General features: G+C 29.0%; 1 protein-coding gene across 1 annotated transcript in view; it reads left to right on the top strand.

Annotated features, from left to right (window-relative positions):
* Window positions 1-12379, top strand: part of LOC113376099 — a 189303-nt gene extending 176924 nt beyond the window's left edge. Inside the window, exon 5 of the mRNA XM_026616026.1 lies at window positions 12276-12379. Within this exon, the coding sequence (XP_026471811.1) occupies window positions 12276-12379 (104 nt within the window). The remainder of the gene's footprint in view (window positions 1-12275) is intronic.
* Window positions 12380-21568: the final 9189 nt, after the last annotated feature.

Here is a 21568-nt window from a genome sequence, read left to right as displayed (position 1 = left end):
AAATGCAACAAAGTCTCTTCTTAATATTCACGTGTAACATAAATTACTTAAAATGGCATTTAAATTCTAGTCGAAGAGTTAGAAGTTGGCACACCTAATATACCGTCAATTATTATTTTTGATTCGATTTTTATTTATTTTTGTAATGTTTATATGATTATTTGGTGTTATATATTGGGCAAGTTATCAAAAATTCTCGTGTGGGAAAAAGTGTTATTACAGAAGTTTAGAATAATTTTCTTCGTAGATTTTATGATTCAGAGAAAATTACCGATAATTACAAAGTTGTGTTCATTAATATAACAAGATTTTACAAATATCACAGTTATCCATGAAGGAACGGCACCGTTAAAAGCTTGTCAATTGAAAGTTTTAGATACAATTTTATTTTTTATTGCTAACAAATTTTATATTTTCATACAATATATTAAATATTATCTACCTTCTGTTTAGTATATTAGTAGCATACCTAAGTTCTTCCAATTAATATTTCAATTTGTTTTCTGATTATTGAAATGTTGATATAATTATTAAGTGTTTCTTAGTTTTCAATAATTTTATTTAATTATTAAGTGTTTCTTAGTTTTCAATAATTTTATTTAATTATTTGGTTGTTTTAATTCCCAATGTTTCGCAAAAAATCATAGATAGTTTACTCATTAGTTTATAATTATAGAAATTTTACTGATTATTGTAACAAGATTTTAGATGTGTAATTACTATCTATGAAGAAACGGCACTGCTGAAAGCTGTTGTCGGTAAAATCTAAAGTTTTGGATCGGCTTACATTTTTTGCTTAAAAAGTAATGCTGCTCTATATATATATTAGAGAGAATTATAAATCATTTCAAAATTGTATTCACTATTATAACAATATTTTACCAATATCACTGCTATCTATGAAAGAATGGTACAGCTGAAAGCTTTTGTCGTTAAAATCGAAAGTTTTAGATCGACTTATATCTTTTGCGTGAAAAGTAATGCTGCTTTAATTATTTTATCTTTATATATATGTTTTAGAAAAACTCATAGATAATCACAAAATTCTATTCATTATGATAACAATATTTTACCAATATCACTGCTATCTATGAAATAATGGTACAGCTGAAAGCTTTTGTCGTTAAAATCGAAAGTTTTGGATCGAATTATATTTTTAGTTGCTTAAAAAGTAATGCCGCTGTAATTATTTCATATTTTATCTTTATGTTTTAGAGAAAATCATATATAATCACAATATTGTATTCATTATTATAACAAATATCACTGTGATCTATGAAGAAACCACAATGCTAAAAGCTTTTGTAGTTAAAATCGAAAGTTTTTGATAAAATTATTTTTTTTGTTGCAAAAGTAATACCGCTCTAATAATTTTATATTTTAACTAATATATTAAATACTATCCAGACTTGTTTGGTATATTGTATACGAATAGGAATCTCATTAGAAATTCTGATTCTTATTGGATGTATCGAAGAAATTTCATTTATAGAGATTTATATCTATAGGCAAACAATGCATATTTTTAGTTTTTAGTATTATTTTTTAGCAAAGATATAGCACAGCGCTCTTACTATGGCTGTTTATTTTTTTTAAATATTATTGTAGGTTATAATCAAATTATATAAGGTTGCATAAAATATAATTATACCCCTTTTTATAGTTTTGCCATAGTCAGTTTTATGGTACTTGAAAAAAACCTGTTTTAAGTTTATTAAAAATAATTTATTGCTTTATTATCCAAAGGCCGATTATTTATACATTAGTAGAGCATTTTTTATTTATTCGGTCATTCCACATTTCTATAAAAATTTAATAAAAGTAAAGCATTTGAATAAACCTTAGATTTATCATGTATTTTCTAATGATTCTTTCACTCGATTTTTACGATCAAATAATAGAAATAATTCATTACAAATCATATATAGTAATAACAACCGCTACAAGATAATAAATAATTTTATTCGCCTTCCCGATGAACGCGTAGAAACTATTGTGCGCGTTTGATGCGTTCATGTTGTAAATCACATTGAATTAATGTGTTTGAAGAATTGTGAGATTTATATGCACATCTTATGAATCTCGGACGGCAATTAACGATGTTGTCTTCTTAGCGGCAATTGAAAATAATTGAAACAAATTGCGATTTCTTCGACATTCGTAAAACTTTGACATGCAACAATGTTGCAATCGTCGAACAAAACCGCGACACATTTCATCCAATTATAAGCGTGCTATAAAATCACATCGTGGATAAATAAAAAATAAACAGGAAAATTTTGCGATATGTCTTTTGCTACGGTTCAAGATTCCATTCATAATCCGACCATCTCTGAGCTCATTGATGTTTATTGTTTAAATCGCATATTTTATTACATTAAAGTATGTATGATTAAAACACATAACGACAACAAAGTTTTGTTGGACATAACAGAAAATTCATATTTTTAAAATATCATGTAAGGAAGGGGGATACAAAGATCCAATTTGTTTTTGAGCAATTATATTGTGAAAACGAAACCAATTATTTCACAACAAATAACACATATTAAATAAACAACTATCTGACTTTGTTCAGTGAAATACCTTTATTGTGGATTTTCAAACATTGACGTTTTTCTCCTGATAGCGACGTTGTAAGAATCTAGGCGGTGGCTGGTTATACAGTTTTTCCCTCTACTTTCAAATATTGTTATTAAAAAATTCCGAACTTCACTTGTTTTTGAGATACCGGCGGTGGTCCTTTTTACCCGCGGACGTTCAAGCTCCACTTTACCCCATTGCTTTCGTGCAGAATCTTTTCTTTCCTATATACATAAAAGCTTTCAAGGCCAATTTTTCACCAAAAACAAACAAAACTTAATTAATTTGCCATGCAATTATTATAATCATGCTTTCACATTAGATATACATAACTTGACAATTACACCAGATGTTTATTGATAAATAGATACATATCAAGATAATAATGTCGGTAGTATTCTCATAAATCTTCAAGTGGCACATAAAATTTTTATAACGTCGTAAATTTTTTTAGCACGAGATTTTTCAAATACTTTATAGAAATCTTGATTCAATTGATGCTAATTAAGTGTGCATGTTAATAATTTTAAGGTGTTTTAGTTAGAATTACTTTTTTATAAATAATCTGTAAAAAACTATTTTTAAAGTAGTGCGTTTTTAGCTTTGTAGAATATTGTTTTCTTATGTTCGAAAATTTATATCGTTCAAAATCGTTGTATTCAAAGTGTTGTGATAAAATTCGTATTGTTAAACAAATGTAGTATATTTTAAAAAGGATTTTGTGTAATACAATGGTTACATGTATTCAATAAAATTGCAGTATACAATGGTTTTTCCTGTTCTTTATATTCAAAATTTAATTTTACAAATTCTACTTAACACACTTATATATACACTGCAAAATTCTTTGCATGAAAATAACACGAGGGTATTTTTTTATTTAAACAAATTATATACGTATGGATTATTCTAGATAACCATTTGAGGAACACATGTAGAGAGCCTCCAATCTATATTATACAATTTCAAAATGATTGCTTTAATTATACTGACCCGTATAGAATTAGTCATTACTATCTTTTATACCATGCAGGTCCGATATTAAAATTTTAATGTTTACCATGCTCTACCTCAAAATAATTCACGTTGGCTATTTTAAACTTTTAATTACATATTTTAAAATCCACTGAATCAACTTCAAATTGTAAATACCACAACTGAACATAAATCATATTGATTTCGTGACATAAAAAATCGTAGTATCAGTTTATCGCGTCGTAAACGTTCAGATAATGTCGGAAACCACAACATCTCTTTAAAATGTTATGTAATTGAGTTGTTTCATAGAAATCTTATTTATTTATATACATAAATACTAGCGCTTTAGAGACGATAATTATTAATAAATTAATATCTATTCTTATTAATATTCAATGATAATTTTTAAATGGTCAATAGTATTTTTATGGGCTCTTTTATTGATTAAATGTTTATTGATCTTTGAAATATGTATACGAAGAACAAAATTATCAATAAATTAAAAAATGTATTATTTAGCAAATACTAAAAATAACATTGTAAAATTATTTATTGTTAATTAAGTAGTTTGTAAAAGTTGTATTTAGTCAAAAGTTGTAAGAACATTTTACAAAAATGAATCGCGGTTGAATGAACACTTGTTTTTAATTTATATTAATCTTATTAACAAATACTGCAAGTATTGCAAATTTTGCAGCAAAAATCTTTTAAATGATCATCCGAAATTGCGGGTAAAAAAGTCCATCATTGATATATCAAAAACAAGTAAAGTTAAGAATTTTTTTAACAACAATATTTGAAAGTAAAGGGAAAAAGATGTATAACGAGCCATAAACTTGATTCTAACGACGTTGCTATCGGGATATAAACGGCAATGTTTGAAAATCCATGACAAACGTTACTTATTTGTTTTATAAGATGTATTGTTATTTGTAAGTTAGATTCAACAATTTTTTTATATAACTTCTATAAAATCTTGCATGTAGGTGCGGCAAAAGGGACCAACTGAATCTTTACCCTAGCAAAGATTTGGATGATGCAAACAATAAGAAATAGTAAATAAAATAGTAAAATAAGTTAAAAACGCAATTTTACAAATGATAAGTTGAATAAATAATTATTCCAACTCTGCTGATGAATAATTCTGACAAATTATAAATCAAGTGTTATCTCTGCATTGCCCATGAAATTTATATTTTGCATGGGCTGAATAATTTAGCTATTATTTCATAAAATCCCTTTAAAATTAAAAATAAGTTATTGCCTCCTGGCTGTCCCATTTTAACTCATCTATGGGGTAAAAAGGACTAGGTGACAATTTTTTGTAACACAACAAAATAACAAATTTATACAATGATAAAATAGCTGGATGTTTTAAGAACATAGTCAGATAGTTGTTTGTTTGATATGTGTTATTTGTGTGGTATAATTGGTTTGGTTTTCAAAGTCAAATTGGACCTTTGTACTTTGCCCTACCCTATATATTTATTATTTATATATAATTGTTTCGTTATTGGAACGGTTTAATCGCCCATCATTACTATGTTTCCAACCTTGTAAAAATAATAATGAAAAAAATGTCTAGTTTATCTGTTGAGAATATGTTCTCATCACCGTTGCTTAAAGCAGTAAACATCAATCCTTCAATCACTATAGACTTCAATCAATTCGAAAACAATTTATTCGCCAATGTTTTCATGCGAAAATCATTGAAATTCAAATTAGTTGCTATGTTGTAATTGCGCGCGCATCGATCTAAATCGGGAGAGTTTGCTTGTACCAGAATGAAATACGATTTCCCGTAAATTCAGTCAACAATATTCACGAACGTAATGCAAGGCGCGTAATTACTCAAGACACGCCAGAACAGTATTTACTCATTTATTTATTTGTGTATTGTAAGATTAAGTTAAATTCGTAATACCTAAATATAATTCTTTATACTGGCTGAGTCATAAATGTCTTTGGGAAACAGAAGAAGAATTTCTTTAATAAAACATGCCAACAAAGAAATGAAAAGTTAACTCATTCTTTTTACCATAATTCCACAGTTTCGGAAGACACTTTGACACAATTTTATGTCAAATACTAAATATTTTTATGCGTCACCGAAAGTTCTTCTTGAGACTAAAAGTCCAATTATATTATTGCTTAACAGAAAACCATTTGACCCCTATTGTTTTTTTATTGGCTTCTCTGGTTTAGAAACTTAGCTATTTACATGAAACCTATTGGCTATTTATTGGAAACTTTGTACAATTTGAAAGAAAAGCATCATTCAGTGCACAGACGTATATTTTAAAGCAACAATTTTCATAATCTTTGTAAAAAAAATGTGCCTATGGTATGGTATTGGTAATGTAGCTATTATTTCGTAAAATCCCTTTAAATTAAAAATAAAACATTGCATCTGTTTGGCGCTTGACAATCCTATTTTACCCCGTCTATGGGATGAAAAGGAATATATAACTAATTTTAGAAAAATATTAAAAAAACGTATTTTTATAATTAGGAATTAAGTGGTAATTTTACTGAACATAGTTTAAGAGTTGGTTGTTTGACAAGAGTTATGTGTTGTAATATAGTTTATTTGGTTTAGACAGTATAATTATTGAAAGTCAAATTGGACTTTCTGCCATAATAAAAATGTGAAATATAGTATGTTTTGAATATGTGTTAATAATTACTCTGTCTTCTACCGGTTGATATAAACAGTCATGAATTGAAAAATATCTATGAAAAATATTTCTCATTCTGAGAAACCATTATCATCGATCGCGTTAAGCTGGAGTTCTGTTTCCCAGCTTATGACGGTTCAGGCGTTCCTTAGAACTTTGAACAATTTCTTTCGACGTCTCGTGTTATGCCACAGTCCGTCGTACATGGAAATGTGTTCGGCTTGTAGTACGGGCAAACTTTGCTCGTAAATTAGTTTTAGAATTGAATTCTTGATTAAGAAGCTAACAGGCAACGAAGTGTATTCCGTACCGTAATCTAAAGTCTTCGTGTACACGTATATGCCGGTAATATAAAAAAGGTAGATAATATATTTTTACATTACATTCGTAATTGGATGCTTAAGTCAGTAGATGAATTTATTTCATCTTTGTTTAGATCACGAGATGATCCTCTCCTGATGCGAGATGACATATTTATTATAATGAACTTGCGGTCGTAGAGGAGGTAAGGGACTGAATAAAAATTATGAGTTGGATTTCGAGTGACAATTTACAGTTTGGGTTTCTGGCTTATGATTAGGGTAATTCGAAGTCAAAAATAAATTTGAAATTTCACATTTGGGGCTTGGTCGTAGGTAAGCGGTTAGAACGACAGTGATAACGGCAGTGATGAGATCGGTTTTTACTTATTCTGACAGACTTTTAACCCGATCATTTTTAACTCTCTTATCTATGAATCCGAACGCAAAAAGTATGAGCAAGCGCATAAACTGATAGAGCTATCAAAACATATTGATGGAACACTGTAGGCGTACGTATTGTGCGCGGTCTATTTTTCAAAACTTTACTTAATGTTTATAATTAAACCACTTTTCATAGGTTTATAATATTTTAAGGTGTTCGATCTAAAAATTATCACAGTAGGCCGTAGGCACTTAAGAGCTCATAATTTTTTTAAATGATAGTTGACAACATACTGTCATTCTGTGTCGGCTTGGCGTTGAGTTCTGGGACATCCTGAAAATATACAATCTGTATTTTTATTTCTTCTAATAGAAGAAAACGGTAAATTTCGAATAAGTAAAACTATTTAAACTGCTTCTAATAATAAGATTGAATGGTGCTAATAATAGTGAATGATATTTCCAAGCTTGCACCTTTACGATTTGGTAGTATATGCCGAAATAGTCAAAAGGTACTAAAACGTAAAGTATTATAATTCGATACAATTGAATGTTATCTAGAGAATAAATAAATGCAAGAATCTTCTTAATATATATCATTTTATTGTGTATTGTACTTTTCGGCTTCCTTGTATCAAATGTAAAGATATTTTGAAAACATTTTGATTGAACTTTTTCACAATTTGATTATTTTCTGTTCATCGATGCGTGACAAATACTTATATTATTCTTATTAATACATTAGGAAAATTAGTTCGATACAACAAAAGTAACAAAATCTGTTACTGACACGGCATTCCATCTCGCTGCGCATTCGCTAAAGCGTCCGAATCGCCCCTTCAGAGCGCGTGATTTAGGCTCGTTCAGAAAAAAATGATTTTGAAAAGTTATAAAAAGTTTTCTTCGCTATTCTTGAGAACCGCAGGTACAAGTTGACACAAACTTTCTTTTGTATAACAATAATAAATTACATGCGAAATCTTAACTTGTAACCAAAATATTTTCATAGATAGAAAAATCTCACCAGAAATTTAGACATCTAAAAAATGTTGATTTATTTTTTAGATTTTATCACAAATATCTGTGGAAAGCGTGTCTGCTTTGACAACCCAATTCGACGAATTCGATCGGACATGTCGATCGCTTCGAAACGTAATTGAAATTCAGGAATTTTCTCATCACACAAAAATAAATTCCATTGCGCTAACGAATGCGAAAACGAATATGTTAATGGAATAACTTTTGAAGTACAAATTTGTTTGTGGCGTGTTTATATGTTTATATCATGGCATTATTTGTTTAAAAATGTAGAGTTTATAACAAAAGTACTTCTACCAAAAATAGCTGTTATTGCGACTATTATGCAAACGGTGCCCACAGTTTTGTGTCGTTTGATTCGAGCTTATGACGAGTATATTCGTCAATCATAGAGTAAGTTGCGCTGAAATCGGATGAAAAATATAAGGGCTTAAAGGTCTGTGGGTAAAATTCTTTATCAGATATTTCAAAAACAAGTAAAGTTAGTTAATTTTTTGACAACAATATTTGATATTGAAAAAGAACAAGCTTTCACCTTGATTCTTACAACGTCGCTGTCAGGAGATAAACGGCAATTTTGAAAATTCATAACAAAAGTATTTTTTTTATTGTTATTTTTTTGGTTGTAAGCACTGTTGTTTAGTTTTCGAGACCGCAATATAATTTTCAAGGATCAATGCAAGGATCAACTAACCTGGCAAATGCGCAAACAATAAAAAAATATTAAATAAAAAAGTAAATTTAGTTAAAAACAGTAATTTTACAAGAGATAAATTAATGAAAAAGTTATTCCAACTTAGCTGATGATTATTTTTAACAAAATATTAGATCAAGGGGATATACAGTGTTATATTTATCATGAAATTTATCAATTTTTATTAGTAGTAAATAGTCACTATTTTATACGCATGATGAATATACTTGTCAATGCACAAAATTTTGTCATTTCTTTATGACGAGTATATTTGTCAATCACAGTCAACTGGTTAATTGAGACAGAAGCTACCAATACGAACTGACAAAGGGTAGTAGGAAATTTAACTCATTGTTAGACTTTAGATCAAGTTGTAATATTTATACACAACATATATATATATATATATATATATATATATATATCATATAGGTCCATTCTTACGGTATCTGTATTCATGTCGGTGATTTGGGTGGGACAAAACTTCTGACGTTATAATACGCGACGATTGTGATCTTCGGTTTGTAATTCAAAAAAAAAATACAAAAAAATGTCAGGCGGCTTCTCATGCGTCGCATACATATATAATTCAAGTTCCGATGGTGCAATACACGCACTCATATAGAGACGAAGGTGCATACACACGTGCATTCAAAAGCTTTCATCGAAATATCTTCGAACTGGACAAACTTGTTTGCAATGGACGCCATACCACGCAACCGGGGATAGTATTGTATATAGCATGATGTTATATTCATATATTTACATATAATATATACATATAAATTATATGATTGCTATTTTAAGGAAATCAAAAAATGAGTTTTACAATATTATATATTTTAATTTGTAAACTCACAATTGTCATTACAGTCTGAAAACATTCTGTATATTATATTGTATATTATATGAGAAATTTTTTTTATTTTTTTTTTAAATAAAAATCATGATACAACAATATCCTATAAACTATTGTTATATGGGCACATACAAAAATTGTAAGTTGACATAGAAAAAAAAATTAGATTTTACTCCATTATGAGATATGTATCTAATGTTTTATAAGAAAGACCCGAAGAATGTATATTATTTTAGTATTGTTGCATGTTTCTTTTTTTTATTTTGTCAAAGGCTACGATTTTGAAAGCAATCTGTTAACTATATGTGTATAATAAAAGATAATTCTTATAAAAGAAATTCCAACAAAAGGACTAGAGATGAGAAATATGCAAATTGTTTACTTTGTTGGCTTTTATCGATTAATGTTGCATTTGTCACACAATCCGAGGTTTATTATGTGACAGAATTGAATAAAATATATAAAAACTAATATTGATCGTGTGGATTTCGGTACATTTTAGCTATTTATTAAAATATAATAATTAGACACACATATTTAACATATATATACTAGGGTTTATACAAAAACCAACATTTTAGAAAACCGGTTTTTGAATAGTACTTTTTCAAACAAAAACGGTTTTAACCGGTTTAGGGTTATACTTATATTATTATTATTATTAGAATTTTGATAAAAAACTATTTGCAATAATAATTCAAACAAAAAATTTTAACAGAATCTTTTGAGTGATTTATCAGTTTCTGACTGAAATTAATCACTTTATTAATAATAATTTTTATATTCAATTTAGTAAAACAAAAATTTTACCAGGATCAAATAACTTAATACAAATAATTATTCGTTGTGTATGAATTGTTTTTACATGTATCGATGTTAATATTTTTATAATACTCAAACGAAGGACGGCTATCGATTTTTAACACGATTTTCATCAATTTGGTACATTTGGCTGCATTTCTCATTCTCAATTTATATGCTAAAAACCAACAATCTTTAATATGTGCAATTATTTTGAATATTAAAAATATTAGTTGTCGTCAATTACAATGAAAGAGGTTAATTATTACAAATTTGATTAAAACTTTAGAGACAGATTAAGGACTACAAACTGCTCGTTAGTCCATCCGCAAAATATTTTGTAATAAAATACGAACAAAAAGGGTTAAATGTAGGATCGATTTTCCCTCGACTCAAATATCTAAATAGCTTGGAATTTAAACTGCCAGAAACTTTATGACAAGTACGGTACTGGGATCTCTGCATGCGATGTATTTTTTGTCTATTAAATATATATGTATCTTAAATATATATTTAATTAAAATACGCGATTTTTATATATCACATGTTTTTTCTAATTTTATATGAAAATTATTATTTAAGTTCAAGTTATTACTTTCGTTACGTTACGGTTGCATTATGTTCGTCAATTAAAATTTGTACTTGTCAATATATAATATTTTGCATTAAGGACATGCTGTAAGATCGATTAATACGCAAAATATTTGTGGTTAATACACACACACACAATAAGCGTGTGTTTGCATGCTGACATATCATCGGCCAATATTCCGAAAGAGTTGTGCCAGCGTTTCAGCAATTTCATTAGAATAAGTCCTTTCGGGAATGGCTATAACAATAAGTCGATTTTGCAGGGATGTACAAATATATATATATATATATATATATATATATATATATATATATATATTAATTTTCGACCCAAATTATAAATTTTCAGTTATAACATTTAGATATTATATTTATATAATGTCATTCAGATATTCAGATATTCAGATATTCGGATATTCAGATATTCAGATATTCGGATATTCGGATATTCGGATATTCAGATATTCCGATATTCAGATATTCAGATATTCAGATATTCCGATATTCCGACATTCCGATATTCCGACATTCCGATATTCCGATATTCAGATATTCAGATATTCAGATGTTCAGATATTCAGATATTCAGATATTCAGATATTCAGATATTCAGATATTCAGATATTCAGATATTCAGATATTCAGATATTCAGATATTCAGATATTCGGATATTCGGATATTATGAATATATATGACTTGTTTGGTGTTTTTAATAATTCTGTATTAACGGCAATGATTTTTAATACCCTTTCAAAATGTATTTTATGTCAGTTATTTATCATAATCCATCTGAACCTTCAGTTCGATGTGATTTCTGCTATCAAATACATGCCCATTAGAAATTCTTCTATTGAGAAATTTATTTGAAAAGGTATCGTATGGCATTTTATTTGGTGAACTTTTGCGGTCACTTCCTTCCCAGTCTTCTAATGGTAATAATTTCTTTATATTTTGAACTTTTTTTCTTTATAACTTTGCAGATTTGATATTTAAATCTGCGCTAAATTTTAAACATCAGTTTACGATGTTTCAAAGTATATTTGAATGTGCTCTCTGAATGGTATGTTATCAAAATAATAAATTATCATCTAGTTTTCTTAATAATTGAACTACTGTTGTAATGTAAATAATTTTATTCGAACTTATACGAAATAATTTTTAAGTATAATAAAAAAGTTACTAGTTTGTATATACGCTTTGTTATCTGTGTTAACACTGGATTCATCAATATCTTGTCCACGGTTCACTTTGAATAAACAAACAAATCCAATAGGCATACCAAATTGTTTGGAATAACGTAACGAGATGTCATACCACCCCTGCTTCCGTCCGGATGATGGTTTTTATGCAATGTATTATATAACTTCAGCCCCAGTTCCTCCTACTTCGATGGGTTGCCCTAATATTGAGTGGGTGGACGGCGATCCGCCATCTCTCCACGGGGGCGAGTACACCCTTGCAGAAATCCGCTAAGTCTTCCCCTATTTGCAATGCGGTCTTCCAGTCGGAAAGTTTAATTTCATTGAAATTTGGGGATGTATATACTTATGTATACACTTTAAGCGAAACTCACGTACTTTAACACACGTACACGAGATTGAAACGCACACCGACGAAATATTTATAAGTCTTGACTTCAATCACCCGCAATATAATAAGAAGATATGAATATGTAATAAGTTTCGGTATTGAGTAATTCACTTTATAAATTGAGGGAGCTGACGGTCTGCGAATTTTTATAGTATATTAATAGTACAACGTGGTGAGATTAATATTCTTATTAGATTATTTTTCATTAAAGCTGTTGAAACCGTTGAAACATCAATCAAACCATTAAAATGTTTAATTACTTTTATTAGAATCGATTTTCTTTCATATATTTAGATTCAGAAATGTGGTCTGATTCATGAAACTTAGAATAATAAAATCAGTAATGTGCTAATTAACTTACTGATTACTGATCATAAATACATTGTTTTACTAAAGTACAGGCATGTTTTTGTTGTAATATTATTTTACAAAATAGTTTTCTGTGAATTGTATATTACATCAAGCTTAACAATTTCTTGTTATAAAAAATCGATTAATCCTTTATTATCATATTTGGGATATTTTAGTAGATATCAACTTTTTTTAACTGATATAGTCGATGATACTTGACTATTTGACTAAATTACTTTTATTTATATAATTAAAAATAACAATTCTAGGTAAAAAATAAAATCCAGATAATAAATCAAATTAATATTATTAGTCTCATGCAACGCTCATTTATATATATATATATATATATATATATATATATATATATATATCATATATATGTATATGTATATATGTATGTATGTATGTATGGATATACAGGGGGTCCAAGATCTCAACCCCAAGCCAAAACGGGCAACCAGGTCTTCGGTAAAATTGTGACCATTTTTCGGTTATTGTGATTAATAATTATTACTTTTATTCATTTAAATTTTGGAATCGCAACTGTAAACAGCATTTTACAAAATCACAGTGAAGACACACAGTAATGATAGAATTTTCTTAAGTTTTCAAGAATGAAAACTTTTTGTTCATTTATGAATTTAAAATTTCCAAAATTGGTCAACTTTGAAAAGCGTGTCTTTAGAAAAAATGAACTAAAATATGTGGACAAGTTTCATCATAATTGTGAAATTTTGAGTTCTAGGCTACCCTGTACATAGGTATGCATGTATCTCGTAATTTGTCACGAGCTAATAATAAACAAGCTAAATATTTCAACCTGTCCCATGTCAGTTATTAATATAAATCTTGGCAGAAAAGTTTTTATTATTTATGTCTTTATTACGTATACAGAATTAACATTAATAAACTATGTAAATTTATGTGTTATATATCATGTTATTGATTGATAGCAATGAATTATTGGCTAATACTTGCTATATAGGTTTGCTACAATGTCATCGTAATTAAAGAACTCGCATAGTAAGTGTTTCATTAATTAAGTATACTAAGAAATAGTATTACATAATTCTTATATAATACTGCATCATATTCGAGATTTATATTTGCCATAACTTTTTCAATTATTGGATAGAATTTATTTATTTTTCTAAAAATCTTGCGCAATATGTTTAGAGGTGTGCTGATTTGCTGACGCTTAATTTCTTTAATAATATAAGAATCTTTTCTAAATTTAAACTTCAATATGGTATTATAAGTATTGAAGCAAAAAATACTAAACTTATGAGTGTAAATTGTAAACTTACATTGCAAACCAAACGCTGTGACTTGAAAGCTCTGAATTCATAAACTTGAGATCCTCAGAGCTGACAATCTTTTTTTATATATATTCAAAAGTATCCAAGTTTTAGTATTATGATTCTTTAGGTTCAGAATATTATATAAATAAATATTATATCATGATACAGCAACATAATAATTTAAAATAAATTAATGTTAAAACAAATATTTTAACTTCTAGTCAAATTTACCCGCCATATAAGCACCTGCGTTATAAAATTGATTATTTATCTACAATCATGCTATAATATAAAATTTAACTACGATGTCTTTATACGTTTTCTTAAGCCGCAATTGCATTTAAAATATTCATAGCTCAATTAAGTGAGAATCGTTTAATTGCTTTAATAATAAATTTCAATGCTTATTTCCGATAAATAACCATTACGATTTCAAGTACACGATGACTGTCGTATGGGATGTGCACAGGAACGTGCAATTTAATTGACCGAACTTTTTCGTAATTTGTTGGCCAAATACATTCAGTGACAATTCTACCATTTTGGTTCAATTTTTATCATTTCTGAAGTATGTATAGCCTAATCATTTTAATAATATTGCCATTATTCACAAACCTAGGTGAGCAATCGATTAGTATTGGCAATATTATTAAAAAATAGAGAGATATTGAAATTTCTTAAAAAAATATATAAATAAATATATAAATATATAGATAAATAAGTATTTGATAATGGTATAATGCAATATAATTTATTTTAGAAAAATCCATTTACTGGCTAAACTGTTTGATCTCGTTGTTCTTCATCATATTGACTGATTTAAAATTTTATACATCTTATTTCGTTCCAAATTTATCAATCTTTAATAATGTGTTACAATTGAACAATGTAAAAAAATCACACCTGAGGTTGATTGGAACAATACGGTACTTTTTCTAGAAATTCGTGGAAATTGTACTCCATTATTTTTACTTCATTTGATATGGAAATTGTTACAATTGCTGCATCCATCTTGATTTCGTAGAAAATGAATCCATGGATCCCAAGATATATCTATTTAAAAAAACTGTTACAATATGCTCCTAGCTCCACTATATCATAGATTAACAATAATTAAGGGCAGAATAGATGCCATCATCGGGCTGGATTTTGCTCGTGGCCTTCAGTTTGGAGATCACATTTTTTGACCGTGGTTCAAACAGAAGATGAAACTAATTAGAATCAGCTGCCAAATTGAATAACTAAATATTCTACTCACACACTTTTAATGTGAATTAATTAATATTCTTCCATTCATTACTTATTTTTGTCTGGTATCTCGCATCGAATACACAAGTGATGATTAAGATGTACACATTGAGCTTAAAAAACAACTCAATACCGTATTTGGCTATAAATTTAAATACCTTAAAATCCTACTTCCGTCTCCAAGTCTAACATTAATGCCGTATCGTTGTAAATTATACAGTCGAATATCATAAATCCAAAACGCCCTTCTTCGCTGACTCGACACTTTCTTCTAAATGAATAATATTTAGCATAAAAAAATCGTGAAAAGTATTTTTCCGAATGGTCCCGTGACGCGTGTGTTCTTAATTAAAACGAAAGAAAATAAAAAAATCGTCGTCGTTCATTGCTTTTCTGAATGAATAATGACCTCGGCGTTTTAAAGGAATAGATCTTTAAGTATCATATTTCTATTAAAACCGGTAGGAACATGCTAGTGTTCATTACGACGAAGGAAAACGTCGATGCGAGGTACAAATGCGAATACCCACACACTGGCGGCTCAAGGTTTCGATACGTGGATTTTTTTTATTCAACAGTAGCAGAATACGAAACAAGTCCGTCCAAGGTTGATAACAACGGTCGCTCGGAGATCTTATTAAAAAAGGTAAAGCTTTCAGAGTCGCGATACGTAGAGCGAATCTTTTGTACGTGCAATATTAATAATAGCGTAATTAGCGAAAAAAACATGCCGACAAGTCGCAGTAGGTACAACTTCATGCATGCCGGTTGCATAAACAATCATGCCGCGGTTCTCATGCTAAAGCTCGTGCAACAGAAGGCGAACATGGTCATTAACTACGCGGAGTTTGCTAGACTAGATTAATATACCGTCACATTTTGGTTTTCTACTCTAATAATTGCATTAACATTTACTAATAAACATCTAATAGATTAGTAAAATTGTATTCCACTTGTACTTGTACTCCATAACTATTGTTTATTATTTTCTAGAAAAAGTGTTACAACTTATCCCGTGTTTGGGGCCAGTTGTAATATCTACCGAGCAGTAATACCTCGAATTTATTCTTTACTTATTTTTATGAATATTGACTTGTTTCTATGTAATTCATTTCATAAATTAACGCAAACTATAACAAACATAAATAAAATATATAATGTAAATATGTGTAATATAAAGTTTTATCATAAATTAACGTAAACTACAATTATTATCATAATACAAATTAAAGACATAGTGCCACCTGTAACACAATTTATATGTGCTCACATCTTACGATTTATACATTCCATCCAACTAGCCCTATGGTTTTGTTTCAACTAACCCCAGGTGTACATTTTTTACATTATTCATGATAACTATTTATACAATTCATTATCAGTTATTGATAAATTTGAAATAAAATAAGATATATAATATTTAAAATTTGTCGACAATAATAAACCGAAATTTTATGATAGATCAATTTTATATTACCTGTCAAAAATGGCGGATCTGCACACTTCTGTTTACTGCGTCGGCCTGCGGGACAGCAGCTTTAACTATATTATGCAGGGCGGTTTATATGAAGACAAAAAATATTTTAATATCGTCTGAAATTCTATTGAAAAATAAAAACCTAAACATAAAAAAATAATATACTCTGAGAAAAATAACATGGATTCTTGGAACTATGATAGCTTTCGAACTTTAATGCAAAAACATGGATGAATACTTTTAACACACTTAAGTAAACATTATTACCGCCTGGTGTTTAATATTCATTATTCAAACAGTAGTTCATCGTTTACCTAAATAATTAGTAACCTATCATATGAAATAACGAACTGAATTTTATACATAATGATTATAGCTAGTTTTAAAAATAACTATTTCTAATTATCAAGCATGCGAGGCTTGGTTAAGCGCTAATCATTCTAAACCGGCCATCGTTTCTAGTGTGATTACGGTCTGGTCATTTTGCAATCAGGTAGATCATAATTATATAGAACACTAATTTATGCTCAGCACGGCAAACAGCTGCACCGCGCATTATCGCGAATGAGCCGCACGCGATTCATTATTATTTACGATGGCGCTCTCGTGCTAGCTGCTACCGGCTGGGTGAAGTTCCCAGTACGGCGGTGTCCGCGCCGGCCGTCCTCTGAGACTGATCGCCTGACTGACCTGCCCTTGTACAGGCGTGCCTCAGATACTTTACTTCATACTTCTTTAAAAAAAAATTGAAACATAGCATTGACGCTTGCTGAAAAATAACAGGAATAGTTGAATTTCTCAGTATTTGACTGCGTAAAATTATAAATTTAATCACTGGGAATTTCATATAAACACCTATATACATTGGTGTTAAATTTGACGTATTGCTCATATAATTATGACTTTATTTTAGAATTACTTACAGAAAGTTTGATATATAACATTTTCCTAAACATAACATACTTTGTACTACAAAACATTTGAATTATAGGATTGTAATTTAAATGGTAGGGTCCAGATATTTAGGGTAAGGCTGGGCGTAAAGATTCAACTTGACTTTGAGCAATTATATTGTGAAAACCATACCAATTATGCCACAACAAATAACACATATAAAAAAACAACTATCTGACTATCTTCAGTAAAACCTAGCTAATTCCTCATTGTGGAAATGAATTTTTTGCTGTTTTTCAAAAATTTGTCATCTGGTCCTTTTTCAGATACTTTACTTCATACTTCTTTTAAAATAAGCTTGAAACATAGCATTGACGCTTGCGGAAAAATGATAGGAATAGTTGAATTTCTCAGTATTTGACTGCGTAAAATGATAAATTTGATCACTGGGTATTTCATATAAACACCTATATACATTGGTGTTAATTTAGACATATTGCTCATATAATTATGACTTCATTTTAGAATTACTAACAGAAAGTATGATATATAACATTTGCCTAAACATAACATACGTTGTACTACAAAACTTTTGAATTATGGGATTGTAATTTAAGTGGAAGAGTCCAAATATTTAGGGCAAGGCTGGGCGTAAAGATTCAATTTGACTTTGAGCAATTATATTGTGAAAACCATACCAATTATGTCACAAAAAATAACACATATAAAATAACAACTATCTGACTATCTTCAGTAAACTAGCTAATTCCTCATTGTAGAAATGATTTTTTTTGCTGTTTTTTTTTAAATTTGTCATCAGTTTCTTTTTACCTTATATCGGGTAAAATGGGACGACCAAGGCGCAAATAAATCCAATGCTTTATTTATAATTTTAAAGAGATTTTACGAAATAATAGCTACATTATTCAATCAATATCAAATATAAATTTTTATTTATTAGGTACATTTTTTATAGAGATAACACTCTATATAACTTCGATCTGGTATTTTGTCAGAAATACTCATTAGAACAGGTAGAATAACTATTTTTTTAACTTATTTATGGTGAAAAAAAATTATTTACTATTTATTGTTTACACCTTTGCCAGGGTAAAGGTTTACTCGATCCTTATTACTGTTGTGCCTAATTGTAAATTAAACTTAACAAAATTAACATGTTATAAAACAATTAAATAACGTATACTTAAAAATTATATTGAGATCACGTAATCTAAACAACAGTGCTCACAATAAAAAAAACTAACACCAAAAGAAAATACTTTTGTTATGGCCTTTTATGCTATTTATCTTCGTCAAGGGTTGTCGTAAGAATCAATGTTATGGCTAGTTATACATCTTAGGCCCTCTACTTTTAAATATTGTTAATAGAGATAATAAATAATATTGATTTTTAATATAATTCTTGATATATCGATGGTGGGCTTTTTTATCCGCGGGCCTGTATGTATACAAGTTATATAAAGTATGATTCGACAAATATTTATTCGTATGATTGATTGATTTATACAATCAACACTTAGGTTATTTAGTTTTAATTTATTGCCTCTCTAATTTTGCTATTCGTATTTACATTGATCCTGTTACAAGCGTGCGTATTATAATGCACACGTATTTTTGGACACAGAGAAGTCGAAGATGAAGGTATATACCATTTAGGTATATACCAGATCCGTGGTAACAACAATTATCTTTCGGGTCATGGACTTATCTATTCAAGAAAACGAAATTCTTGATTTAGAACTTGGACTTCATTTTCAATTTTTGACAGGTAGTAACTCAGTCTCTCGTTTTCAAAAATCCGCTAATGTATAAATAAATCACACATTGGCGTTATATTGTTGTGCATGTGTATTTTTATACTGCACAACTTCGTGCATTAGAAATGAAGTGTCGATCACGGCAGATAAATATCTCAGTTCCGAAATGGCGTACACGGTTCTCGCTGTGATCGTTTTGCAAACTACATATTTTTGCACTCTGCTCAGTGGGCTCGGTTTTAATGCATCCCCTGTGAATATGTACATCGAACCATTCACTCCGCGGGCGTTGAACGCGATGCGATATTTCTCCCACTTAAAAGTCGCAACCCCATGATTGGAATCACGGCGTCCGTGATTATATTGTCATTTAGGGTTTGGTAATTGATTAGAAAATGTTATACGATTGTAATAAATCAATTGATGATACTTTTGAGAAATTATCAACAATTGCATTTGATTTATTTTGATATTCATTGTGCAAATCGCATATTTAGTATCAAATATTGAAAATAGCTGTTACTTCAAAGACAAGAAAAAGTCATTGTCATACGACAAGTTATAATTATCAACAACAATTAAATGAGATTTTCAAAGATATATAAAACAATATATAAGAAATACGGACAAAATGACATTTTTTTTGAAAATTAAAGAAATTTAAAAGTCTGAGGGTTAATCTCAAGTAAATTTGTTGATCAATAACAATATAGGAAAATGTTTCTATTTTTGGCCTCAATAGCATTGCTTATTATAATGCGATAATATATGAATTCATATATTATTCAGACATTTTACTTATTCAGTGATGATTCCTTTTCTAGCATTTTATTTTTGTTATTTGTACAAATATTTTTCTCGAAGAACGTGTAGGCATCTCAAGAATTGATAGCGAATGAATAATGTATATTATTTTGATCATATTTTGTTCAAATAGTAGTCATACGCACCCAGTTTGAAACATCTTCCGTCTAGTGGATTCGACATGAATAATACAGCATGCACGACATATATTATATACCGTTGTATATGAACGTTGTTGTTGCTTTTTGTTATTCAAACCGACCCTTTGGCATCCTTACGACAACGGAATCTAGGTCACTTTAGAAAGTTGCTCGGGGGTTCAGTCAAACACTAAGTAAAAAAATCAAATATTCAGTTGATGAGTATATGCAAAAAAAAGTACTTTTGTGCTAGACCGTGCTCGATGCGGCGATGGTGCGCTTGCCGAAGTGAAAGCGTGCCTTTATTTATGAGAAACCGGCCCGAAACCCTCGTATGGCTTTGGAATATATTTTCGATTTTCGTCAAATCGGATAAGGATTATTGCAAGACATTCCTGTTCAAGTACCCGATCAATGCCACATGATCCCACGCTTGAGGAACGCAGCAACGATAAGATTGCCTTACAGTGCTTGTCAGAAAAATAAAATCACTGTATAAACTTCAATATTCTTGAATATTTTTAGCATACCTATCACAAAAATTAGGGCTGATTACTTTAAAAAAAAATTTTATGAAAGTTATAGATATCTATATGTATGTAAACTATAATCGATATTTTTGAACGTATGTGCATAACATTACAAGTGATTACTAAAATTCTAATAAATAACGGTCTCATAAAATTTATAGATGGTTTTCAAAAATTCTTGAAAATCTGCACATGTTTTATATAAAATTTTGTATGCAATATTATTTACGTCTTAGTAATAAAAATACTTATTCAAACTGAAAATTTAATATTACACCAAATTACCATCAGTCAACGTTTACACAATATTTATTTATTGTAACATTTGTCTTTTTCCCGACAATTTTGCTTCACTGCTCGCGTTTTTATTAGAAATTTACATAGAGAATAAGCAATGATGAACGAACAGTTTATCTTTGATATATCCTTCTATTACATTATATTTTATATACGCCATAGCATGTGGTGAATAATAAATTGATATAAGTTTATTAAATCCCTCGTGTGTAAACATCAAGGTTGTCGCGATACTAAGTAATAAATAGA

Source organism: Ctenocephalides felis, unplaced genomic scaffold, assembly GCF_003426905.1.
Source record: "Ctenocephalides felis isolate EL2017-DRISC unplaced genomic scaffold, ASM342690v1 CF-g0.4_SCAFFOLD_01886, whole genome shotgun sequence".
Classification (NCBI taxonomy): Eukaryota; Metazoa; Arthropoda; class Insecta; order Siphonaptera; family Pulicidae; genus Ctenocephalides; species Ctenocephalides felis.
Note: the sequence above shows the minus strand (reverse complement) of the source record. Positions and strands in the feature narration are given on the sequence as shown.